At 49.6% G+C, this 26,522-nt stretch overlaps 1 protein-coding gene across 3 annotated transcripts in view; it reads left to right on the top strand.

Moving 5' to 3' along the window:
* The window catches only part of PPP2R5C (protein phosphatase 2 regulatory subunit B'gamma), an 82,817-nt gene extending 58,308 nt beyond the window's left edge, over window positions 1–24,509 (top strand). For 2 of the 3 annotated variants that reach the window (XM_075330469.1, XM_075330470.1), the window contains 9 exons: window positions 2,193–2,252; window positions 2,785–2,893; window positions 10,545–10,598; window positions 16,731–16,901; window positions 17,011–17,138; window positions 17,605–17,706; window positions 18,088–18,160; window positions 19,499–19,615; window positions 21,109–24,509. In XM_075330469.1, coding sequence (XP_075186584.1) covers window positions 2,193–2,252; window positions 2,785–2,893; window positions 10,545–10,598; window positions 16,731–16,901; window positions 17,011–17,138; window positions 17,605–17,706; window positions 18,088–18,160; window positions 19,499–19,615; window positions 21,109–21,240 — 946 coding nt within the window. In that variant the 3' untranslated portion in view covers window positions 21,241–24,509. The remainder of the gene's footprint in view (window positions 1–2,192; window positions 2,253–2,784; window positions 2,894–10,544; window positions 10,599–16,730; window positions 16,902–17,010; window positions 17,139–17,604; window positions 17,707–18,087; window positions 18,161–19,498; window positions 19,616–21,108) is intronic. The other variant, XM_075330471.1, reaches the window with a different exon arrangement.
* The last annotated feature ends 2,013 nt before the right edge of the window (window positions 24,510–26,522 follow it).

Raw genomic sequence — 26,522 nt, 5'->3', positions numbered from 1 at the left:
CAACAACAAGGTTCCGGTTTATGTGGCTCGCTCCCACGATCCTCAGGCCTTTGCAGCGGACGCTCTGGTTCAAGATTGGTCCCAGTTTCGTCTGTCCTACGTGTTTCCCCCTCTAGCTCTCTTGCCCAGAGTTCTGCGCAAGATCAGAATGGAGGCCGTCGGGTCATCCTCATTGCTCCGGACTGGCCCAGGCGAGCTTGGTACCCAGACCTGCTCCATCTGTCCGTAGAGGTGCCGTGGCATCTTCCGGACCGTCCAGACCTTCTCTCACAAGGTCCGTTTTTCCGCCAGAATTCTGCGGCTCTCAGATTGACGGTGTGGCTCTTGAGTCCTGGATCTTGACGGCTTCTGGTATTCCTCCTGAAGTCATCTCCACTATGACTCGGGCTCGGAAGTCTTCCTCGGCCAAAATCTATCACAGGACCTGGAGACTTTTCCTGTCCTGGTGTCGCTCTTCCGGCCATGCTCCTTGGCCTTTTTCCTTGCCGACCCTTCTGTCCTTTCTACAGTCCGGTCTGCAGCTAGGACTATCCCTCAATTCCCTCAAGGGACAGGTCTCGGTTCTGTCAGTGTTGTTCCAGCGGCGTATCGCCCGGCTGGCTCAGGTGCGCACCTTCATGCAGGGCGCGTCTCACATCATTCCGCCTTACCGCCGGCCCTTGGATCCCTGGGACCTCAATCTGGTCCTCACGGCCTTGCAGAAACCCCCCTTTGAGCCTCTTAGGGAGGTTTCTTTGTCTCGTCTTTCACAGAAAGTGGTCTTTCCAGTGGCCATAACTTCCCTCAGGAGAGTCTCTGATTTGGCTGCGCTCTCTTCGGAGTCACCTTTTTTGGTTTTTCATCAAGACAAGGTGGTTCTCCGTCCGACTCCGGACTTTCTCCCTAAGGTGTTTTCTCCTTTCCACCTTAACCAGGACATTTCCCTGCCTTCCTTTTGTCCGGCTCCTGTTCATCGCTTTGAAAAAGCGTTGCATACTCTAGATCTGGTGCGGGCGCTCCGGATCTATGTGTCTCGCACCGCTGTTCTTAGGCGGTGCACCTCTCTTTTTGTGCTAACCACAGGTCGGCGTAAGGGCCTCTCGGCTTCTAAGCCGACCTTAGCTCGTTGGATTAGGTCGGCCATTTCCGATGCCTACCAGTGTACTCAGGTGCCTCCCCCGCCGGGGATCAAGGCACACTCTACCAGAGCTGTCGGTGCCTCTTGGGCTTTCAGGCACCAGGCTACGGCTCAGCGGGTCTGTCAGGCTGCCACTTGGACTAGTTTGCATACCTTTTCAAAGCACTACCAAGTGCATGCTCATGCTTCGGCAGATGCAAGCTTGGGCAGACGCATCCTTCAGGCGGCTGTCTCCCATTTGTGAAGTTAGGCTCCGCCTACTTCTCAGTTTTCTGTTTATTCCCACCCATGGACTGCTTTGAGACGTCCCAATGTCTGGGTCTCCCATAGGAACGATAAAGAAAAAGAGAATTTTGTTTACTTACCGTAAATTCTTTTTCTTATAGTTCCGTATTGGGAGACCCAGCACCCTCCCTGTTGCCTGTTGGCAGTTTCTTGTTCCGCGTGTTATCACCGGCTGTTGTCGTAGACAGAGGCTCCGGTTGTTCCGGTTCTTGCTCTGTCTTTACTTGTGGGTGGCTATTCTCCTTCAGCTTTTGCACTAAACTGGCTAGATCTGGTTATCCAGGGGGTGTATATGCTCAGAGGGAGGAGCTACACTTTTTAGTGTAGTACTTTGTGTGTCCTCCGGAGGCAGAAGCTACACACACACACACACACACACACACACACACACACACACACACACACACACACACACACACACACACACACACACACACACACACACACACACACACACACACACACACACACACACACACACACACACACACATATATATATATATAAATTTTTTTATTTTTTGTTTACACCATCTTATAGATTTGTTTTTTGAAATAAAGACTAATTTTTTAAAAATGTTATTGATTTCTTTAGCTTCATTTGGTTTGAATAATTTATCAGACCATGATGTGTATTGCTATTTTGTGACTACTGTATGTAAAGGTTAACATTGATAATGATCAGCGCACATGCGGCTTCTTTTCTGTTGTGACGGCTGAGTGGCGGCGGTTGTAGGTCGGTGCAGACGCGTTTTCTGTTTCTCATCAGTGCTTTTTTATTTTCTTTTTAGGTTTATTTATGAAACAGAACATCACAATGGCATAGCGGAGCTGCTGGAAATCCTTGGAAGGTCGGTACATCTCAGGCATTTATTATTTTTTACGCATGCTATACGAGCAGGAGGGGTTTTCTTTTTCGTCATTCGCTTCTATTAGCCAGAGCTGTGAATTGGAGGAACAATGGGAAGAGGGTCACATTTACCGCCATCTCCGGTCACACAGCGCCCCTGGTGGCCACCTCGAGAATAAGCAAACACTATAGCAAACTTCCGCTCAGAGGTTATACTTGATTTAGCAGCTTTATACACAAGAGATCCTATTACTGCAGTGCACCATTGGCCCGGCAGTTACCTGTTTCTTTCCATTGCTTATGTAGCACAAACATATAGTGCAGCAAGGTATAGAGATTGCCTTCTTGCAATTCGGATAACCACTAGGACCTACTACCGTAAGGTATTGGATTAATCCTTACATTGGCAGATCGGTCATCATTTCATCACTGGTTTGGTCATCACCATCCCAATGGTTGAGAAGCGCTGATTGAGCTTCATTGATCTGTTGTTATCGAGCTGCAATAATATAAACTTTTATTCTGTATTCCAGTATAATTAATGGATTTGCCTTACCATTAAAAGAAGAGCACAAGATATTCTTACTGAAGGTGTTATTACCGTTACACAAAGTGAAGTCTCTCAGCGTCTACCATCCACAGGTAATGCCCCATCTTTGCCGTGAAGACTGCTCCTGCGGCTGCCCCCCTACACGTGAATGTTCGGCGTACGTCTATGGTCACAGCAGGGACAATAATGGCCCTTTTTAAAAGAGCTGATATTCGGAGAATGCGCTCTTGTACGAGCCCTCATTCCAGGTTCTCTGGCAGTGTAAGGCCCAGTGCCCACGCTGTGTAGTTTTGATGCGTATTTCTTTTTCGCTCTATTGGGAGACCCAGACAATTGGGTGTATAGGCTATGCCTCCGGAGGCCGCACAAAGTACTACACTTAAAAGTGTTAAGCCCCTCCCCTTCTGCCTATACACCCCCCGTGCTCCCACGGGCTCCTCAGTTTTTTGCTTTGTGCGAAGGAGGTCAGACACGCACGCACAGCTCCACAGATTGGTCAGCAGCAGCTGCTGACTATGTCGGATGGAAGAAAAGTGGGCCCATATAGGGCCCCCAGCATGCTCCCTTCTCACCCCACTCTTGTCGGCGGTGTTGTTAAGGTTGAGGTATCCATTGCGGGTACGGAGGCTGGAGCCCACATGCTGCTTTCCTTCCCCATCCCCCTCTGGGCTCTGGGTGAAGTGGGATCTTATCGGTCTCCAGGCACTGAGACCGTGCTTCATCCACAACTCCTGTGGAGCCTGATGGATAGGAGCCGGGTACCGTTCAGGGACATGGCCCTGCATCTTGGAGGTATTCTGTATCCCTGTGGGGACCGTGCACGGCATCACCTCAGCTTTGCTGGGTGTGCTAGTGCACCGGGGACCGCGGCGCTGACCGGGTCTATATGTGCCATTACACACTCAGCGTCGCTGAGTGTGTTTATATGTAGGGGCTACCGCACTAACCGCCGCTGCCATGGGAGACTGCGGCGCGGCTGGGACTTGTAGTTCGCCGGGGACTTTCACGCCGGCCACGCTTTTACGGCGGCCGCGTTTATACTAGAGTCCCCGGCTTGCTTGCGGCCTAGTTTCCTTTTCTCCCGCCCTCAGCCCTGACAGGCAGGGGAAGGGCGGGACGCTGCAGAGCGAGCAGCACTGAGGGCTGGAGTATGATTTACATACTCCACCCCCCTCACTGTGCGCAGTGTGAGCACCAGTTCCCGCACTTTCTCGGCCACGCCCCCAGCTCCCTCCTCTCGTCAGGACGCCGCAGCCATTCCTGTCAGCTCCTCGGACGCTGCAGAGGGGGACAAATCCTGGGAGACCCAGACACTGTCTCTGGTGGCCTCACAACCGCTTTAGGCGGCTGGTAAGCAGCACCTGTTGGTGCTAGCCCCATGGTGCTGTAGTATATTGGTACATTATTTGTGTATTGTATATACTTTACATTGTATGAGCACAGTTCATTCTGGCTATATACCCTATTGTGTTACTCAGGGAAAACTATAGCATGGCGCCCATAAACGGCAGGGGTGCCAAAACACAGGCTTATTATGCTGCCTGCGCCGCTTGTAAGACCCCACTACCGGCAGGTTCCACTGACCCTCATTGTGTGCAGTGTTCGGCCCCTGTGGCACTTCTTCAGCCGGAGCCTATGCTAAGAGGGGCCCAGGGGGAGCCACCTGTTGACACTGTCCAGGTGACGGGGACTGAGTTTGCAAAACTCTCTGAGACTATGGCTAAGATACTAGAAGCCTTGCAGTCCAGGCCGGTATCTCAGCAAAGGGACTCTGGTGAATCATTGTTCCCTGGCTCCCCTCAGTTGGACCTTCTTTGTCCTCCCGGGGTATCTCATACATCCCAGGCTGAGGGTTCTGACTTAGACCCCAGCCCCAGATCGACTAAGCGGGCTCGCTTAGAATGTCCCTCGACATCATATTGTTTAGGGTCTCAGCGGGGGGAATCCTTGGTTGATGATGTGGAGACAGCTGATCAGGATTCGGATCCTGAGAGCGCTCTCAATCTTAATACTCCAGACGGGGACGCCATAGTGAACGATCTTATTGCGTCCATCCATCAGTTGCTGGATATTTCTCCCTCAGCCCCTCCGGCGGAGGAGTCAGCTTCGCAGCAGGAGAAATTTCGTTTCAGGTTCCCCAAGCGTACACAGAGTATGTTTCTTGACCACTCTGATTTCAGAGAGGCAATCCAGAATCACCATGCTTGTCCAGATAAGCGTTTTTCTAAGCGCCTTAAGGATACACGTTATCCTTTCCCCCCGGACGTGGTTAAAGGTTGGACTCAATGTCCCAAAGTGGATCCTCCAATCTCCAGACTGGCGGCTAGATCCATACTTGCAGTGGAAGATGGGGCCTCGCTCAAAGATGCCACTGACAGGCAGATGGAGCTCTGGTTGAAATCCATCTACGAAGCTATCGGAGCTTCTTTTGCACCAGCATTCGCAGCCGTATGGGCGCTGCAAGCTATCTCAGCAGGTCAAGCGCAAATTGAAGCAGCCACATGCACGGCCGCGCCACAAGTGGCATCCATTACCACCCAGACCTCGGCAATTGCGTCTTACGCTATTAATGCTGTCCTGGACTCTGTGAGCCGTACGGCGGTTGCGGCCGCCAATTCGGTGGTACTCCGCAGGGCCTTGTGGCTACGGGAATGGAAGGCAGATTCTGCTTCCAAAAAGCGCTTAACCAGTTTGCCAATTTCTGGCGACAGGCTGTTTGGCGAGCGCTTGGATGAAATCATCAAACAATCCAAGGGAAAGGACACATCCTTACCCCAGCCCAAACAGAACATCCCCCAACAGAGGAGAGGGCAGTCGAGGTTTCGGTCCTTTCGGGGCGCGGGCAAGGCCCAATTCTCCTCGTCCAAAAGGTCTCGGAAAGAACAAAGGAACTCTGATGCATGGCGGTCTAAGTCACGTCCTAAAAAGACCATTGGAGGCACCGCTAACAAAGCGGCTTCCTCATGACTTTCGACCTCCTCTAGTAGCATCCTCGGTCGGTGGCAGGCTCTCCCGCTTTTGCGACACCTGGCTGCCACAAATAAAAGACCGCTGGGTGAGACATTCTGTCTCACGGTTACAAGATAGAGTTCACCTCTCGTCCCCCGACTCGATTCTTCAGGTCCTCTCCGCCTCCCGAGCGAGCCGAGGCTCTTCTGCAGGCGCTGGGCACTCTGAAGGCAGAAGGAGTGGTGGTCCCTGTTCCTCTTCAGCAACAGGGCCACGGTTTTTACTCCAACTTGTTTGTGGTCCCAAAGAAGGACGGGTCCTTCCGTCCAGTCCTGGACCTGAAACTTCTCAACAAACACGTAAAGACCAGGCGGTTCCGGATGGAATCCCTCCGCTCCGTCATCGCCTCAATGTCTCAAGGAAATTTCCTTGCATCGATCGATATCAAAGATGCTTATCTCCACGTTCCGATTGCCCCAGAGCACCAGCGCTTCTTGCGCTTCGCCATAGAAAACGAACACCTACAGTTCGTGGCACTGCCATTCGGCCTGGCAACAGCCCCACGGGTTTTCACCAAGGTTATGGCTACTGTAGTTGCGGTCCTCCATTCTCAGGGTCACTCGGTGATCCCGTACTTGGACGATCTGTTGATCAAGGCACCCTCTCAAGAGGCATGCCAACACAGCCTCGACGCTACCCTGGAGACTCTCCAGAGTTTCGGGTGGATCATCAATTTTCCAAAGTCAAATCTGACACCGGCCCAATCGCTGACATACCTTGGCATGGAGTTCCATACCCTCTCAGCGATAGTGAAGCTTCCGCTGATCAAGCAGCAGTCACTACAGAAAGGGGTACAATCTCTCCTTCAAGGCCAGTCATTCCCCTTGAGGCGCCTCATGCACTTTCTGGGGAAGATGGTGGCAGCAATGGAAGCAGTCCCTTTCGCGCAGTTTCACCTGCGTCCCCTTCAATGGGACATCCTACGCAAATGGGACAGGAAGCCGACGTCCCTCGACAGGACAGTCTCCCTTTCTCAGGCGACCCAAAGCCTCCCTTCGGTGGTGGCTTCTTCCCACTTCATTATCGAAGGGGAAATCCTTCCTACCCCCATCCTGGGAAGTAGTCACGACGGACGCGAGTCTGTCAGGGTGGGGAGCGGTTTTTCTCCACCACAGGGCTCAGGGTACGTGGACCCGGCAAGAGTCCTCGCTTCAGATCAATGTTCTGGAAATACGGGCAGTGTATCTTGCCCTGAAAGCGTTCCAGCAGTGGCTGGAAGGCAAGCAGATCCGAATTCAGTCGGACAATTCCACAGCGGTGGCATACATCAACCACCAAGGCGGCACACGCAGTCGACAAGCCTTCCAGGAAGTCCGGCGGATTTTGATGTGGGTGGAAGCCACGGCCTCCACCATATCCGCAGTTCACATCCCAGGCGTAGAAAACTGGGAAGCGGATTATCTCAGTCGCCAGGGCATGGACGCAGGGGAATGGTCCCTTCACCCGGACGTGTTTCAGGAGATCTGTTGCCGCTGGGGGGTGCCGGACGTCGACCTCATGGCGTCCCGGCACAACAACAAGGTACCAATGTTCATGGCACGGTCTCAAGATCCCAGAGCTCTGGCGGCAGACGCCTTAGTTCAGGATTGGTCGCAGTTTCAGCTCCCTTATGTGTTTCCTCCGCTGGCACTGTTGCCCAGAGTGTTACGCAAGATCAGGGCCGACTGCCGCCGCGTCATCCTCGTCGCTCCAGACTGGCCGAGGTGGTCGTGGTACCCGGATCTGTGGCATCTCACGGTCGGCCGACCGTGGGCACTACCAGACCGACCAGACTTGCTATCTCAAGGGCCGTTTTTCCATCTGAATTCTGCGGCCCTCAACCTGACTGTGTGGCCATTGAGTCCTGGATCCTAGCGTCTTCAGGGTTATCTCAAGAGGTCATTGCCACTATGAGACAGGCTAGAAAACCAACGTCCGCCAAGATCTATCACAGGACGTGGAAAATTTTTCTGTCGTGGTGCTCTGCTCAGGGTTTTTCTCCCTTGCCATTTGCATTACCTACTTTTCTGTCCTTCCTTCAATCTGGACTGGAAAAGGGTTTGTCGCTGGGCTCCCTTAAGGGACAAGTTTCGGCGCTCTCTGTGTTTTTCCAGAAGCGCCTAGCTAGACTTCCACAGGTACGCACGTTCCTGCAGGGAGTTTGTCACATCGTTCCACCTTACAAGCGGCCGTTAGAACCCTGGGATCTAAACAGGGTGCTGATGGTTCTTCAGAAACCACCTTTCGAGCCAATGAGAGATATCTCCCTCTCACGACTTTCGCAGAAAGTGGTTTTTCTAGTAGCAGTCACTTCTCTTCGGAGAGTGTCTGAGCTAGCAGCGTTGTCGTGCAAAGCCCCTTTTCTGGTGTTTCACCAGGACAAGGTGGTTCTACGTCCGGTTCCGGAATTTCTTCCTAAGGTGGTATCCCCCTTTCATCTCAATCAGGATATTTCCTTACCTTCTTTTTATCCTCATCCAGTTCACCAATGTGAAAAGGATTTGCACTTGTTAGATCTGGTGAGAGCACTCAGACTCTACATTTCTCGTACGGCGCCCCTGCGCCGCTCGGATGCACTCTTTGTCCTTGTCGCTGGCCAGCGTAAAGGATCACAGGCTTCCAAATCAACCCTGGCTCGGTGGATAAAGGAGCCAATTATCGAAGCTTACCGTTCGGCTGGGCTTCCGGTTCCCTCAGGGCTGAAGGCCCATTCTACCAGAGCCGTGGGAGCGTCCTGGGCTTTGAGGCACCAGGCTACGGCTCAACAGGTGTGTCAGGCGGCTACCTGGTCGAGCCTGCACACTTTCACGAAGCACTATCAGGTGCATACCTATGCTGCGGCGGATGCCAGCCTAGGTAGACGAGTCCTTCAGGCGGCGGTTGCCCACCTGTAGGAAAGGGCCGTTTTACGGCTCTCTTACGAGGTATTATTTTACCCACCCAGGGACTGCTTTTGGACGTCCCAATTGTCTGGGTCTCCCAATAGAGCGAAAAAGAAGGGAATTTTGTTTACTTACCGTAAATTCCTTTTCTTCTAGCTCTAATTGGGAGACCCAGCACCCGCCCCTGTTTTTTTGTGTACACATGTTGTTCATGTTGAATGGTTTTAGTTCTCCGATATTCCTTCGGATTGAAGTTACTTTAAACCAGTTGATAATTCTTTTTCCTCCTTCTTGCTTTTGCACCAAAACTGAGGAGCCCGTGGGAGCACGGGGGGTGTATAGGCAGAAGGGGAGGGGCTTAACACTTTTAAGTGTAGTACTTTGTGCGGCCTCCGGAGGCATAGCCTATACACCCAATTGTCTGGGTCTCCCAATTAGAGCTAGAAGAAAAGGAATTTACGGTAAGTAAACAAAATTCCCTTCTTTCAGAAATCTGCAACAAAATCTGAATGTCCATTGTGAAGCCAGCAAAGTCTATGAGAATTCAGAAGTGCTGTGCCCACGTTGCATATTTTTCGCTTATGTATTTGGTGCAGATTTGATGCAGAAAAAAAAAAATAAATCTGCACCAAATACACAAGGGAAAAATACTCAACGTGGGCACAGCACTTCTGAATTCTCATAGACTTTGCTGGCTTCACAATGGACGTGCAGATTTTGTTGCAGATTTCTGAAAATACACGTCAAAGGGCTGCCAGTCACCAAAAACTAGAAAAGCACATGACTGGATCGTTAATGTATTTGTGTAAGCAGCTGTACCGCCTGTAACCTAGAATACTGGGGATTAGTGGTTATTCAATTCCCATCAGTGCTGGGCAACCTGTGTGAACGAGCGCGTCATGAGTATATTTGATCGCTGTTCGTTATTGGTCTGTAACGGGACCATAAGCCGATCAGACAATTGCCGGTTCAAGCCCTTATGTGGGACTAGAAAAATAGTTTGGGACTTTTTTTCCAAAAAGAATGAAGTTCCCTCATTGGGAAAAAAAATAAAAAAATCATAGTGTCTATGAAAGTCTGATCTCTCAAAATATCAAATTTATTAACGCGATAGGAGAAAACTGTAAAGAGGGAAAAATAAATCTGAACACCAGAATTGCATTTTTATTTTTTATTTTTTTTGGGTCACTACAACTCCTTGAAAAAAATACAATAAGTGATGAAAACATCCGACCTACCCCCCAAAAGTGTATCAATAAAACCTTCAGCGCCCTCACACAGGTCCATCAACCGAAAAATGGAAACACTGCCAGTCTCAAAAAATGACAGAAGTGAATTTTTTTTTTTTTTAAACAAAAGATAAAGAAAAAAGCTTTGGGATCGCTGTAATCGTACTGACTATCATGTTGCCAGGGAATTTTTACCAATCAACGAACACGCCCAAGAAAAAATATTAAAAAATAATTGTGGAATTGCGTTTTTTGCGTAGTAAACTGAATGGTGTCATTGTAATCTACAACTAAGCCTGCAAAAAAAGCAATCCCTCATACAGGTATGTAGATGGGGGGGGGGGGAATTTATGGATCTTAAACAATGGAAAGAAAATACAAAGAGAAAAAGAGTCCGAGTCCGGGCAGAACACAAGATCCTTCTTCACCTCTTCCTCATTCTCACCCTTCCTTATGCCAATGGTGGATGTTAATTCCAGAAAAGAAATGAAAGGTTTTGTTAAGGCGCAAAATGAGCCCAATTGATAAATTAAAAACATAAAAAGCGTACTAAAAGCCGCCATGAAGTTTTAGAATTCTCCTTGTCATACAGAAAATGCACATTTCCTGTGTTGTTTTTTTTGTAAACATTTTTCTCCTTTCAGCTGGCGTATTGTGTCGTTCAGTTTTTGGAGAAGGACAGCACACTGACTGAACCGGTAAGTCTTTTTGGGGTAAACCGGAATAATCCCCTTAGTACTGGAAGTGATGAAGGTGTGTGTGTGTGCAGTGAGGATATGTAGAGAGGTTGTACTTCACACCACCGGATCACTGTATCTACACTGGACATGGCAGTGGTGAGGATAGACGTAGCCCTCCGGGAAGTGACCATTTCTTTTTCGCTCCTAATTGGGAGACCCAGACAATTGGGTGTATAGCTATTGCCTCCGGAGGCCACACAAAGTATTACACTTAAAAGTGTAAGGCCCCTCCCCTTCTGGCTATACACCCCCAGTGGGATCACTGGCTCACCAGTTTTGTGCTTTGTGCGAAGGAGGCAACACATCCACGCATAGCTCCACTGTTTAGTCAGCAGCAGCTGCTGACTATGTCGGATGGAAGAAAAGAGGGCCCATACAGGGCTCCCAGCATGCTCCCTTCTCACCCCACTTCATGTCGGAGGTGTTTGTTAAGGTTGAGGTACCCATTGCGGGTACGGAGGCTGGAGCCCACATGCTGCTTCCTTCCCCATCCCTTTTTACAGGGCTCTGGGTGAAGTGGGATTCTATCGGTCTCCAGGCACTGAGACCGTGCTCCATCCACAGCCCCTGGTATCTGCTGGACATGGAGCGGAGTATCTTCAGGGACATGGCCCTGCTACATGGAGGTACTCTGTGTCCCTGTGGGGACCGCGCAGACACACGGCAGCACTGCTGGGTGTGTTAGTGCGCCAGGGACAGCGGCGCTGTCTGCACTAGTGCCATCGCACACCACAGCGTTGCTGGGTGTGTTAGTGTATTGGGTGACTACTGCGCTAACCGCCGCTGCCATTTTTATTTAAGGCGCCGCTGGGATTTGTGGTGCGCCGGGGACTTCCGCGCCGGCCAGCACTGATATGCCGGCCGCGCTTATTAACTCGAGTCCCCGGCTTCTGGGCCTAGTCTCCCTTCGTTACCGCCCACAGGCCTGACAGTCAGGGTAGGGGCGTGACGCTGCATAGCACAGCAGCGCTGAGAGCTGGAGTATGTTTTGCATACTCCACCCCTCTCACTGTGTGCACTGTGAAACCGGATTCCCGCACTTTCTCAGGCACGCCCACGGCTTCCTTCTCTACACAGGACGCCGGCAGCCATTAGTGTCAGTTTCTGTACGATACAGAGACAAGTGTGGAAGACCCTGGCATTCTGATAGTCACACAATCGCTGCAACAGGCGTTAAGCAGCACCTGTGGTGCTAACCCCACTAGTGCAGAAGTGCACTTATAGATATGCTTGTACTATATACATTGCACTGTTTGGTCGCACGTTGTATATACCCTCCTGGATTGTGCGGAGGAGTTATCAGCATATTCTCTGTGTAAAACAAAGGTGCAGAACCACATGTTTTTCTATGCAGCCGGTACAGCATGTACGGCTATACGGCCGGCAGGTTACATAGACCCCCATTATATCCAACTCAGCCGGAGTCTCTGCTAATGGCCAGAGGATGAGGACGGTGTCTGCAGTATTTACTGACAGATTTTCTGAGACTATGGCTATGATACTAGAAGCCTAGCAGTCCGGACATGTCTCTCACAACATGGGCACTGTTGAATCATTGATCCATGGCCCCCCTCAGTGTGAACAACTAACAGCTCCGGGAATGTCACACGCATCCCAGAGTCACGGCTCTGCACAGACGTCAGTCCCAGACAGCCTAAGCGGGCTCACTATGAGCGGCCCTCGGTTTCATCAGGGTCCTAGCAGAAGGACTCTCTGTGTAATGAGGCGGAAGTAGCGGCTCAGGATTCTGATCCTGAGACCGCTCTCAATCTGGATACACCTAATGGTGACGCCATAGTGAATAATCTTATAGCGTCCATCAATAGAATGTTGGTTATTTCTCACCCAGCTCCTCCAGTGGAGGAGTCAGCTTCACGTATTTTTCTGGACCACTCTGCCTTCAGAGAGGCAGTCCAGGAACACCACACTTATCCAGATATGCGCTTCTCCAAACGGCTTAGGATACACGTTATCCCTGCCCCCTGACGTGGTCAAGGACTGGACCCAGTGTCCCAAGCGGCATCCTCCAATCTCCAGGCTTGTAGCTAGATCCATAGTTGCAGTGGGAGATGGAGCTGCACTTAAAGATGCCACTGACAGATGGATCTCTGGTCTAAATCCATCTATGAGACTGTCGGCGCACCGTTGGCTCCAGCATTCTCACCCTTGGGGCACTCCAAGCTATTTCAGCTTGTCTTACACAGATTGACACGGTTACACGTACATCTGTGCCGCAGGTGGCATCCTTAACCTCTCAAATGTCTGCATTTGTTTCTTACGCGATTCAGGTTGCCCTAGACTCTGCGAACCGTACGGCAGTAGCCTCCGCTGCTCCGTGTTTTTAAGCAGAGCCTGGTCTGCTCGTTAAGTGAATGGAAGGCAGATTCTGCTTCCAAAAAAGGGTGCTTAACCAGTTGCCTTTTTCTGCTGACCGACTGTTTGGTGAGCGTTTGGATGTAACCATTAAACAGTCCAGGGGTAAGGATTCATCCTTTCCTCAGCCCGGACACAACAAACCCCAACAGAGCAGGAGGCAGTCGTGGTTTCGGTCTTTTCGAGGCTCGGGCAGGTCCCATTTTTCCTCGTCCAATGTGGACTCAAAAGGATCAGAGGAGCTCAGATTCTTGGCGGGCTCAGTCACGCCCAAAAAAGAGACAGTCTGAAAACCCGCTTCCAAGGCGGCTTCCTCATGACTTGCGGCCTCCTCTCTCCGCATCCTCGGTCGGTAGCAGGCTCACCCGCCTTGGCGATATTTAGCTGCCATAGGTCAATGACCGTTGGGTGTGAGACATTCTGTCTCACGGGTACAGGATAGAGCTCACTTCTCGTCCTCCAACTCGATTCTTCAGAACTTCTCCACCTCCCGGCCGAGCCGCTGCTCTTCTGCAAACAGGGTGCACTCTATAGGCAGAAAGAGTGATGACCCCCGTTCCTCTTCAGGAACAAGGTCACGGTTTTTACCCCAAATTATTTGCGGTGCCTATAAGAACGGGCCGTTCCGTCCCGTTCTGGATCTAAAACTGCTCAGCAAGCTCGTGGACACCAGGCGGTTCCGGATGGAATCCCTCCGCCATGTCATCGCCTCAATGTCCCAAGGAGATTTCCTAGCATCATTAGGCATCAAGGATGCTTATCCACACGTGCCGATTGATCCAGAGCACTAGCGTTTCTACGCTTCGTTATAGGAGACGAACACCTTCTGTTCGTAGCTCTACCTTCCGGCTAGCGACAGTCCCACTGGTCTTCGCCAAGGTCAGGGCAGCAGTAGTCACAGTCCTGCACTCTCAGGGTCACTCTGTGATCCCATATTTAGACGATCTACTTGTCAAGGCACTCTCTTAGGAAACATGCCGACACTGCCCGAACGTTGCGCTGGAGACTCTCTAGAGTTTTGGGTGGATCATCAACTTTTTGAAGTCAGATCCGACCCCGACCCTATCGCTAACATATCTAGGCATGGAGTTTCATACTCTCTCAGCGATAGTGAAGCTTCCGCTAGACAAACAGCATTCACTACGGGCTGCAATCTCTTCTTTAAGAACCAGTCGCACACATTGAGACGCCTCATGCACTTCCTACGTAAGATGGTAGCAATGGAGGCAGTTCTTTTCGCGCAGTTTCATCTGCGTCCACTACAATGTGACATTCTCCGCCAATGGGACGGGGAGTCGACCTCCCTCAACAGAGTCGTCTTTCTTTCTCAGGCGGCCAAGGAATCTCTACGGTGGTGGCTTCTTCCCACCTCATGGTCAAAAAGAAGGTCCTTCCTATCCCCATCCTGGGCGATAGTTACGACAGACGCGAGTCTATCAGGGTGGGGAGCAGTTTTTCTCCACCACAGCGCTCAGGGTACGTGGACTCAGCAAGAGTCCACCCTTCAGATCAATGTTCTTGAACACAGAGCAGTGTATCTTGCCCTACAAACCTTCCAACAGCAGCTGGACAGCAAGCAAATCCGACTTCAGTCGGACAACTCCACAGCGGTGGCATACATCAACCACCAAGGAAGAACGCGCAACCGGCAAGCCTTCCAGGAAGTCCGGCAGGTTCTGATGTGGGTGGAAGACACGGCATCCACCATATCCACAGTTCACATCCCAGGCGTGGAAAACTAGGAAGCTGACTTCCTAAGTCGCCGGGGTGTGGCCGAAAGGGTATGGTCTCTTCACCCGGACGGGTTTCAGGAGATCTGGCGCCGCTGACAGAGGCCGGACGTCGATCTAATGGCGTCACGGCACAACAACAATGTGCCAGCTTCATGGCACGGTTTCACAATCATCGAGCTCTGGCGGCAGACGCCTTAGTTCAGCATTGGTCGCAGTTCCAGCTACCTTATGTGCCACCTCTGGCATTGTTGCCCAGAGTGCTGCGCTAGATCAGGACCGACTGCGGCCGCGCCATCCTCGTCGCTACAGATTGGCCGAGGATGTTGTGGTTCCCGGTTCTGTGGTGCCTCACGGTAGGCTAACCGGGGGCACTACCAGACCAATCAGACTGGCTGTCTCAAGGGCCATTCTTCCATTTGAATTCTACGGCCCTCAACCTGATGGTGTGGCATTGAGTCCTGGAACCTAGTGTCGTCAGGATTACCTCAGGACGTGGTTGCCACCATGAGACAGGCTAGCATACCAACGTCCGCCAAGATTGACCACAGGACGTGGAAGATATTCTTATCTCGGTGCTCGGCGCAGGGTGTTTCTCCCTGGCCGGTTGCATCGTCTATGTTTCCTTCCTTCCTGCAATCTAGGTTGGAAAAAGGGTTGTCGCTCAGTTCCCTTTAGGGACAAGTCTCAGCGCTATCTGTATTTTTTCAGAAACGACTTCCTCAGGTACGCACGTTCCTACGGGGAGTTTGTCGTCTCAGCACTCCGTACAAGCGGCCGTTAGAGCCCTGGGATCTGAACAAGGTTCTAATTGCTCTCCAGATGCCGCCTTTCGAGCCTTTGAAAGAGGTCTCCCTTCCCGCTTTTCTCGGGAAGTGGCCTTCTAGTAACGGTCTCGTCTCTTAGGAGAGTTTCCGAGCTAGCAACGCTCTCATACAAATCTCCCTTCCTGGTCCTTCACCAGGACAGGGTAGTTCTGCGTCCGATTCCGGAATTTCTCCCTAAGGTGGTATCCCACTTTCATATCAATCAGGATATCACCTCACCTTCTTTGTGTCCTCGTCCAGTCCATCAATTTCAGAAGGATTTGCATCTGTTGGTTCTGGTGAGAGCACTCAGGTTCTACTTCCCGCATGGCGCTCCTGCGCCACCCGGATGCACTCTTTGTCCTTGTCGCTGGTCGGCGTAAACAGTCGCAAGCTTCTGAATCCACCCTGGCTCGGGGGATCGAGGAACCAATTCTTGAAACCTACAGTTCTACTGGGCTTCTGGTTCTCTCAAGGCTGAAGGCCCATTCTACCAGAGCCGTGGGTGCATCCTGGGCATTACGGCACCAGGCTACGGCTCAGCAGGTGTGTCAGGCACCTACCTGATTGAGTCTGCATACTTTTACCAAGCATTTTCAGGTGCATACCTACGCTTCGGCAGACGCCAGCCTAGGTAGATAAGTCCTTCAGGCGGCGATTGCCCACCTGTAGGAAAGGGCTGTTTGACGGCCCTATCACGAGGTATTCTTTTACCCACCCAGGGACTGCTTTTGGACGTCCCAATTGTCTGGGTCTCCCAATTAGGAGCGAAAAAGAAGAAGGGAATTTTGTTTACTTACCGTAAATTCCTTTTCTTCTAGCTCCAATTGGGAGACCCAGCACCCGCCCTGTTTTCTCGGGGTTTTTCTGTTTTTTCGGGTACACATGTTGTTCATGTGGTATGGTTCAGTTCTCCGATGTTTCCTCGGATTGAATTGGTCTTTAAACCAGTTATTGGCTTTCCTCCTTCTTGCTTTGGCACTAAAACTGGTGAGCCAGTGATCCCACTGGGGGTGTATAGCCAGAAGGGGAGGGGCCTTACACTTTTAAGTGTAATACTTTGTGTGGCCTCCGGAGGCAATAGCTATACACCCAATTGTCTGGGTCTCCCAATTGGAGCTAGAAGAAAAGGAATTTACGGTAAGTAAACAAAATTCCCTTCTTTGTGCCCTTTCCTCCAGGTGGTGATGGCGCTGCTGAAATATTGGCCGAAGACCCACAGTCCTAAGGAAGTCATGTTTTTAAATGAACTAGAGGAAATTTTAGACGTCATAGAGCCCTCGGAGTTTGTGAAGGTGATGGAGCCGCTCTTCAGACAGCTGGCCAAGTGCGTGTCCAGCCCCCATTTCCAGGTACGCTGGCTCTTCTTAAGAAGAAACAAGATTCCCACAAATCCCCCTATCCAGTTCTGTTACCTTGGAAAAAAATAGTCTGATCCCTCGCTCCCTTGTTGTATTTCAGGTGGCGGAGAGAGCGTTATACTATTGGAATAACGAGTACATCATGAGCTTAATCAGCGACAATGCAGCTAAAATCCTGCCCATCATGTTCCCATCCTTGTACCGAAACTCCAAGACACATTGGAACAAGTAAGGAAAGGAGACTTTCAGGTGTACATTTTCAGATCCGTAACTTCTTGATTTTTCTGTTTATAGCGCAGTTTGTGTTTGTTTTTTTTTTCTTTTTTTTTGTTTTTGTTTTTTGTTTTTTTTTTCTCCTTTTAGATGAAACATCATATTAAGATGTTGAAGTTTAGGGGGAAATAAAATAATAAAAGCATGGAAATATAAAATATCCACCAACCATATACACGGCCCAGTCTGTGATGCAGCGACCCGGCAGTCATATGCCTTTTTTTTAATGCACATTTATTTATTTTACTTATTTATATAGCGCTATTAATTCCACAGCGCTTTACAGACGTGATAATCACTGTCCCCGTTGGGGCTCACGATCTACATATATATCGCAGCTTTCCTTGTGGTCTATATTAATGTTAACAGATCATAAATGTTAATTACTAATTTTTTATTTTTTTTTCCTTTGTAAATCCAGGACTATTCATGGCTTGATATATAACGCTCTGAAGTTGTTTATGGAGATGAACCAAAAACTCTTTGATGACTGCACTCAACAGTTTAAGGCAGAAAAGCAAAAGTAAGTGTGACGTCTCCGGTTCTGGCCGCGGTCATTGCATAAAAGTGCCGGCGGTGGCGGCAGAATCATTACTACAGATCTGGCAGCCATTAATCCACTTCTACTCGTGACCATGATCTGCTCCGTCAGACACATGCACTGTGGAATTTGCAGACTCCTTTTCTGAAGTTCTGCGTCTCTGCGGCCTGTTTTTCCCCTTGTGTTGCTCTGCAGCGTACGTGGACTTGCCGATTATATTTCAGAGTCCTTGCGGCTCCTCCATTTATGCGGCAGGTTTTTTCTGCTCCATAACGTTTCTTACAAAGTTTTGTCTCTGATTTGGAGGAGACTCCGTGTTCTAGATTATAATTTCTGATTTATTTTTGCTTTTCTGCCTTCCAGGGAAAAGCTCAAGCTTAAAGAAAGAGAAGAAGCGTGGGTTAAAATTGAGAATCTAGCCAAATCCAACCCCCAGGTGTGTACGGCTATACTCGTAACCTTATATCTAGGGTTTTAAGAGTAAATTCACACAGATTCTGCCACGGTCCAGTGCCTATGTCTGGAACTTGTAGAAATCAATGTGCAAATGTATGGAATTTATTTCCAGATATTTTTGTAACAAATGTGTGAATATGGCAGGAGGCATCCTATGGGGAAACTTGATGTTGTGTGACATGTAGTGCAGGACCTGAGGCCCCTCCGTGCTGATAACTTTCTGCAGGTACAATGTTATCAGTATGAAGTCCTTACTGTATTTCAGGTAGAATATTAATAATGGGCGAAGAACAATCAGGATGTAAGCAAGATGGTTTCCTGTCACTCCGAGCAAACTGGGATGGGGGCTTGTTTGGACCGTCACAATCTCAAAATCATGGCTCCCCTGTGTGAGTGGGGTGGTAGTGAGCACGTGCGACCAGCGTTATCACCATCTGCTGAAGTGGCAGTCGCCCGGCGAGTGCCCCTTTTTGGTCGGCCCGGCGAGTGCCCCTTTTTGGGTCGGCCCGGCGAGTGCCCCTTTTTGGGTCGGCCCGGCGAGTGCCCCTTTTTGGGTCGGCCCGGCGAGTGCCCCTTTTTGGGTCGGCCCGGCGAGTGCCCCTTTTTGGGTCGGCCCGGCGAGTGCCCCTTTTTGGGTCGGCCCGGCGAGTGCCCCTTTTTGGGTCGGCCCGGCGAGTGCCCCTTTTTGGGTCGGCCCGGCGAGTGCCCCTTTTTGGGTCGGCCCGGCGAGTGCCCCTTTTTGGGTCGGCCCGGCGAGTGCCCCTTTGAATACACATTGCCTATGCACTTAAGACCTGTATATTATTTATTGGTTGTATAATGGCGGCGTCTGCGTTCAGCACCAGTGGTATTTGCTGACACCTTCCATGATCCTGACCTTTCAACCACGGGTCTCTTTTTATCTTGTAATGTGGCAGAAATAGCCACTAACTAAAGCCAGATGTGTGGCGACAGCGAGCAGCCAGCGGCGGGGAGGCGGACGGATCATCCATGCTGACAAGTCCAAGAGATTACATAGCAGCCCCCTGACGTGTTGTGTGACATGGGGGGAGATGCAGAGATTCCTGCGCCTCTCGGGTGGGTGCTAGTGAAGACTGACACGGGTTCTGACAAACTCCCAAATCGGTGACGGGCCATTCTTTCTCCCAGCAGGGTTATTATACCGCTTTCCACTGATTTTTGTTGTGAAGTTCAATTGATGAACCAGGAAGCTCAGGATGAACTGTAGTCAGGAGTGTCTGCCGAGAGGAGGACGGATGCAGTGAATAGAATATTTAGCAGCTCTTCGTCCTCGGCTGATTACTGCTTTGCATTTCAGTACCCCATGTATACTGACACATCTGCTCTGAACAGTCCTGTTGCAATGGAAACAGACGGCCCCTTACTAGAAGATGTACAGATGCTTAAGAAGATGGTGCGGGAAGAGGCGTCTCAGGTAACGGCGGCCATTGCTTCTCCACTTGTAGTCTTCCAGCTTCATTGATTCATTAGTTTTGGATGAATATCTGTATTGTGTTGCTGAGCGGATAACTAGGTTATGGGGTAAGGGGGAGTCTTAAGGTGTAGTTTCTCCTCTCCCTTCTCCATCCAGATCCAGGCCCCAATGTCTAAACACCCCAACTTATTGATCCAGGCCAAGTGCCTTACCTCCCCTTCAACATCTCGGCCCCCTCTTCATCCAGATCCAGGCCCCTGTGTATGCTCCCTCTACCCTTTCCATCCAGATCCAAGGCCCAATGCCTAAACCCCCAACCTTCTCAATCCAGGCCTTGGATGTATACCCCTCCCACTCCTTCCATTCAGATAGGATCCAGGCCCCCTGTGTATGCTCTCCCCCCCCCATCCAGAGCCCAGTGCCTAACCATGCCCGCTCTTCATTCAGATCCAGGCCCCAAAGTGCCTTACACCACCCCCCTCCATTTTGATCCGGGCCCCTATACCTACATCCCCCACCTTCTTGATCCAGGCTTGGTTTGTATCCGCTTCCCACCCTCTCCATTCAGATCCAGCAGGCCCCTATGCCTAACCCCCCTCCCCCCTTCTCAATCCAGGCCTGGGATATATTCAGACTCTTATATATGTTGTCCCTCCCCCAAACGACTCCCTCCCTCCCTCCATCCAGAGCCCAGTACCTAACCATCCCAGCTCTCCATTCAAATCCAGGCCCCAAGTGACTTACCCCCACCACCTTTATCCATCCAAGCCCCATCATGTACGTGTCCTCCCTCTTCATCCAGATCCAGGCCCTTGTGTATGTTCCCATTCCCCTCCATCCAGATCCAGGGCCCAGTGCCTGAACCCCCAACCTCTTCTCGATCCAGGCCTGGGTTTTATCCTCCTCTAACTCTTTCCATTCAGATCCAGACCCACATGTATGTCACCTCCTCCTATTCAGAGCCCGTGCCTAAGCATTCCCCCTGTCCATTCAGATCCAAGTCCCTTACCCCCCCCCCCCTTCTCCATCAAGAACCCTGTGCATATTCTCCCTCTTCATCCAGATTTAGGTCCCAGTGCCTAAAACTCCTATCCAGTCCCCCCACTCAAATTAGATCCAGGCAGCAGTGTCTAACCCCCGCCCGCCCCCCTTTCCATCCAGATTTAGGCCCGGTGCTTCTCCCATCTTCTTTCTATCAACCAGGGCCCCCATGTTTGTTTCCCCTCCTTTCTTTTGTCCAGGTCCCTGCATGCCCCTCACGAATTTTAAAATTCACACTGACCAATTCATCATCTTTTAGGAGAGTGTCAGGAGGCCCCCCAAAATTGGTGGGCGCACCAAACTTAATTTGGCACCACTCCCTGCTTTAATAGTCAAAGTGATCATGGACTCGTCGTGTGGCAAAAATCAAGATGATTGATACATGAAAATTAGGAAGTTTCTATTTGCTCCTCATCCAATTTTAATTATTTATTTCCCCCCATATTTCCCAGGCTCTGAAAGATCTAAAGAAGGAAAGACCCCTCGTACGGCGCAAGTCAGAGTTGCCTCAGGACATCTATACCATGAAAGCCTTGGAATCTCACTGCAGAGCTGACGATTTAATAACACACGACGGGCATTAGACTATGACAATTAAATATTTTGTGGATTTATTTTTTTTTGTTTTTTGGAAGCAGTTACAGTTTTTTTTTTTTTTTTTTTGTGCCATACCAGTCTGTTTTAATGCAGTCAGAGTTTTCTTCAACCCAGTTCTGTAGGCAATAAATAACGTGAAACGATTCACAGCCTAAGATCAGATGTTCAAACAATGGTAACAAAAAACTTTTCTCTGGTATATGCAGAACATTGGGTCAATTGTTTCGCCTGCTCCGGCGGCTTCTGCAAGAGCTGCACCGTCTGTAGATCGCCGCCTACACTCCGCCGTGACAGCCATGCAAAATGACGATGGTGCTTCAGCGAGACCTCTCCTTCCCCGGTCCACGTACTAACCCGTCTGTGATCTTTTAGCCGAGAGTCTGCTCTAATCTCAAACAGAGGGGAACAAAAATAGAGGCTTTAACTGCATGTGCCGCATAGTTTTTTTTTGTTTTTTTTTTGGGGGAAAACTTTTTTTTTATTTTGTTACTTTTCCTCAGTTCTGTATAGTTTGCTTCAGATGAGCCTCACATACTGTTGAAGTCACTTTTTTTATTTTATTTTCCCCGTGTATTGAAAGCCATATTCTTGTCAGTCGCCGTCATCCCTCCTGTGTGTATATATAGTTTTTTTTTCTTCTTTTATTTTAAAGTATTACAATGCCATTTTTAAAAAGTGCACTAACCAAACCGTTGTATTACATTGGGTCAATCAAGAAAAAAAAGAAAAAAATACAAAAAAAAAGTGTTTAAAAATCTGTTCTTGAAATAAAATGCCGTTTCACTGCTGATGTTGTTCTGGGCACGGGCGCACACACTTTTTTTTAATTTTTTTTCTTCTCATTTATTACAGTACAGTTGCATTAGATAATGTTTAAGGGGTTTTATTACGTTACTTATCCAGGACTTCTCATTGGCCGCTCATGTATATATCTTTGATTTGCGAAACTGAGGAAGCGGGAGTTTCGCACACATTTCTGGTCAGATGTCCTGATGTGTTGGGGGGGGGGGGGGGTCTTTGATTGTCAGGCTCGTAGGGATGTACATGGGGGGGGTCCCCCCCAAGCAATATATACTCGGACCGTAAATATCAGATGTGTGTAATTGGCTTTAGTAGTAAGAAAGGAGGGGGAAGATGATTAAGACGGCGGTGACCGGCACCGCACACAATGCTCAGAGATCACCGATGAAGTCCAAGTTGCTGTGTAACTGTAGATGCTGACAAACATTCACCAAGGTTTCTTGACAGCACAGAACTGAAACGTTTTTGTTTTATTTTGTTTTGTTTTTTTTTACTAAAATTTTTGCCACAAACTGTGTAACATAGTATTAAAGGGAAGCGCGCTGACAGTAACTCTCCTTTCTGGTCCTCTGTGCCGCCGCCGCGTGGTTTGTGTCGGCATTATCTGATAACTATGGGCTGCAGGAAAGGAAGGTGATCAGTCTAGACGTGTGCGCGCTCAGGCCATGTGCCCACGGGAGAAAGTACCTGCGGACTTTTGTGCAGGTATTTCCACAGGTTCACGCAGCAACTCCCCGGAATCAGCAACTATCCATTGATGCGGTATTTCTGCGGAATTCCCGTCCTGTATCTCCTTAGTGGAAAGGCAGGAACTCCGCAGAGAATGCCGCACGAAAAAGTGACATGCAGTTACGTGCGGCTGCGGGAAATCCGCAGCATTGATACAGCACTTCCCAAATCCCATAGGACAACATGGGGAGTGTCTGTATTTGCGTAAACTCGCGGATTTATCTGGAAAATTAGAAAAGCCGCAGGTTTTCCGCAGCAAAATCCGCACTATCCCCTGTGGGCAAATGGCCTCACTGTACACACATCCAGAATGGACAAAAGTTTGTTGTGATCAGAACTAGAGGTCAAAAAGGTTTTGTCTTTTTTTTTTTTTTTTGTCTTTTACATATTTGCAAATTTTTAAAATCTACCCATCATGATCTATTCAGAGATAATTCTTCTACAGCAGAATCCACTGATAATTATGGGAAAATTGCTATTCTGCAAATTGATAATCTTGCATTAGGAGGTATTTTATCTATTTTTTTCATCTCGAGGGTGACCGATTCACCTTTGCCTTTAGCGTTATTAATTTTAGGGGGGAAAAAAAAAAATCTGAATATTAAAGCGGAGGTGGTGGTCAGTTTGTTTTCACGCCCATCCAGGGAGCTGTCTGTACCGCAGCTCGACACAACCAGGATCCCTCCAAACCCCTGCGGGAAGCCGTCAACACTCCACTGTCGGTACCACACCTCAACACAACTAGGATCTCTCCAACCAGCACCGCTTCAAACCCGGCGGGAGGTAGTCAGCACTTCGCTTTTGGTTCCGCCGCTCCAAACCTGCCAACACTTTTCTCTTTCGGTACCGCAGCTCGACCCAACCAGGATCCTTCTAACCAGTGGCGCTCCAAATCTGGCAGGCAGCAGTCAGCACTTTACTACTATTGCTGTATTAATAAATTTTTTGAATTTTTTTTTTTTTTTTTTTTTTTTTAGCAAAAAAATTAAAAATAATGGAGGATGTGGTCTTGGCACGTGCTGGTTTCCAGGCTGTGACATAGATTTGTTCCCCGTTTCCTTCCTGTGAAACTTGAAGTCACGATTTCAGATTAGGAGCCGCGACGCCATCTCTTGGAAGGACATCGGGCGCTTGTACATTATATGTATATATGGTTATACCATTGTTTGAACTTCCATCTTTTGCTGTGATTTTTTTTTTTTTTTAATCCAAGGTCAAAGTATTATTACTAGAAAAATAAACATTTGCCCTCTTCCCGACCAACACCAACCTGTTCAGCCATGTTTTGTTTGCCTGTGTAATACTCCATTTCTTCACTTATTTTCTAGATTTTTTTTTTTTTGCTAAAAATTCACCAAATCCAACAGATTTGCTGGAATTTTTTTTTTATTTTTTTTTTTATTTTTTATTAAATTCCTTAAAAATAAACTATTCCGGACTTGGACTTGAATAACCATTTTGTGTGTTAATCCTCTGGGTTCGTTAGACTGTACCAAACTAATATACACGGGAAGGAAGAGGGACGGCGCGGTAGCATTATTTTTTGGGTGATTTTTCTTGTACACACCTTCCAGAGATTTTTACCTGTACACGAGGAATGTCGACCGTACTATGACGAGTGTCTTTTTTTTAGTGTGGCTTTAGTATGGCTTCTTCGTTTTAATATATTGTACATATATTGTACTTTTCGTTCTATGGTAATAAGTAAATAAAACTTTAGACTTCAGCTTTTGTAAAAAATGGTCCTGTGTACAGATTACAGCTTCACGTCGTTCAAACTTAATTTTTTTTTTTTTTACTTTTTTTTTTACACTTGTAAATTTGAACCCCGATTTCCGCCATGGTCTCTAGCCAAAAAAATACATTTTTTTTTTTTAATTTTTTTGTTATAGAGGGGTAATACCTTCTGCTCCTCTTGACAGGCTCCATACCTCCTGGAATATTTGGAGACAAAGAATCTGACTTCAATACGGCGGCCGTCATATTGTGAGTTGTAAATAAAGGTACCGTTCCGGCAGCAGGTTTGTGATTTCTCAATTGTGTTGATCCATTGAAAAATACAAGAGAGATGCAGATAATGGGACGAGGCCTCATTGTAGTGTAAATATTCCTCCCCTTTCTTAACGGGGTTGTCGACGTTTGTCAGTTCCTTGACATTCAGTCTTCCCTGATCACGGGGAGTCCCAAGCTAGAGCCAATCAGATATCAGATTCTTCTGTAGCACCCCTAGAGGGGAAATGAAGTATTACACAGTCCATTGAAAGCAATGGGGCACTGGGTCCTCTGGGAAGAATTGCTTTTTTGCAAATATGAGCCTCCAAAGTAGCTCCGTCTCTCAATCCCATGCCGACATAGGGCGCCACTCGACTAATATGGAGTTGTGTTCTTACTCAGCCTCCTGTGCATCGGGGCTGCATGTGTCGCGGGCGGAGGGGATGCGCTCGCCACACTCGGGTCCGGGGCTTCTGCTGCTTGGTGGCTGGAGCGGTGGGCCAGACCCGGGGACTCAAGCAGCGCTCCTCGCCCGTGAGTGAAAAGGGGTGGTATGTTTAGGGAGATTGTTCGCGACGCCACCCACGGGACGTGGTGATGATGGCACCACCGTTGCTGGTAACGGGGTTCCCGGGAGAGATGGTAGGGTCCAGCTGGGATGTTGTCCCCTCCGTGGGTAGGGGGTTGGTGATACCGGGGCCCGGTGATGTAACGGGGAGGCTGGATGGCTGGGGTGCAGGGACTGCGCGGCGCGGTGCCGGACGGCACTGGTGTACTCACTCAGACAATCACTGACAGAGTCTCTGGTAAACCAAAACGGCCGGATGGACGGGTCCTGCAGCCGGCTGCAGTGTTGTTGTGCTCTCCCCGGACGGCTGATGGCGGCTGTCTTTCCCTGCACCTTTTAGAATGTTCTGACTCCTGTGGTTGCCCACCGGTAGTCCGCTCCCTGGCGTATAGGTGCCGTAGGAGCCCGTTTTGCCCGCAGGCGCTGGCCCTTGGATCTCTAGCCTGTGGCGGTGGCTGTATATCCTCACGGTGTGGACTGTTGCATTCTATCGGGACTTGGTTGTTGGGAAACCCCTGGGGTTCCTGTCAAACTCGGATTTGACTATTGACGGCAGTTCCAAGCCTGGTCGGGGTCCGATGGCCCTGCCTGTGTGCTTAGCTGCACTCCGCTCCCTGGTTCGGTACCGGCGGGCCAACGCCCGACCCCGGTCCTTACGGCTTCGCAGAGTTCCACCAACTCCTGCAGACGGCCACCACCGTCTGCCAACCTTGCTGTCAGTGCCTGGGCTCCTACCCAGACACCTGAAGTGTTTACTCCTCTCACTTCCATCTCCAAAACTGATCTGACACTTTTCCCGCCACCAGGCCTGTGAACTCCTCGGTGGGTGGGGCCAACCGCCTGGCTCCGCCCCACCTTGTGTGGACATCAGACCTTGGAGGGAGGCAACAAGGGTTTTTGGTTGACTGTTGTAACTGTCTAGGGTTGGGGAGGGGGGGGGGTGTATGTTGGTATGTATGTGACTACCTGGCTAGTCCAGGGTGTCACATATGCATTTGGTAATCGGGGCTGGGGGCCATGCACTTGTCACGCCTGGGTAATACAATGACTTTCCACACTCTGGAATCTGTAGGCCGAGGCTGTGCAGGCGCTGAAACCACATAGACGCAGGATTACAGCTCTGAACCAGCTTTGATGGAAAGATTTGGGGCGAAAGAGGTTTTGGGATCCCAGACTGGG

This window comes from Anomaloglossus baeobatrachus, chromosome 12 (assembly GCF_048569485.1).
Source record: "Anomaloglossus baeobatrachus isolate aAnoBae1 chromosome 12, aAnoBae1.hap1, whole genome shotgun sequence".
Classification (NCBI taxonomy): Eukaryota; Metazoa; Chordata; class Amphibia; order Anura; family Aromobatidae; genus Anomaloglossus; species Anomaloglossus baeobatrachus.
The sequence above is the reverse complement of the archived record's forward strand: the minus strand, read 5'-3'. Positions and strand labels throughout refer to the sequence as shown.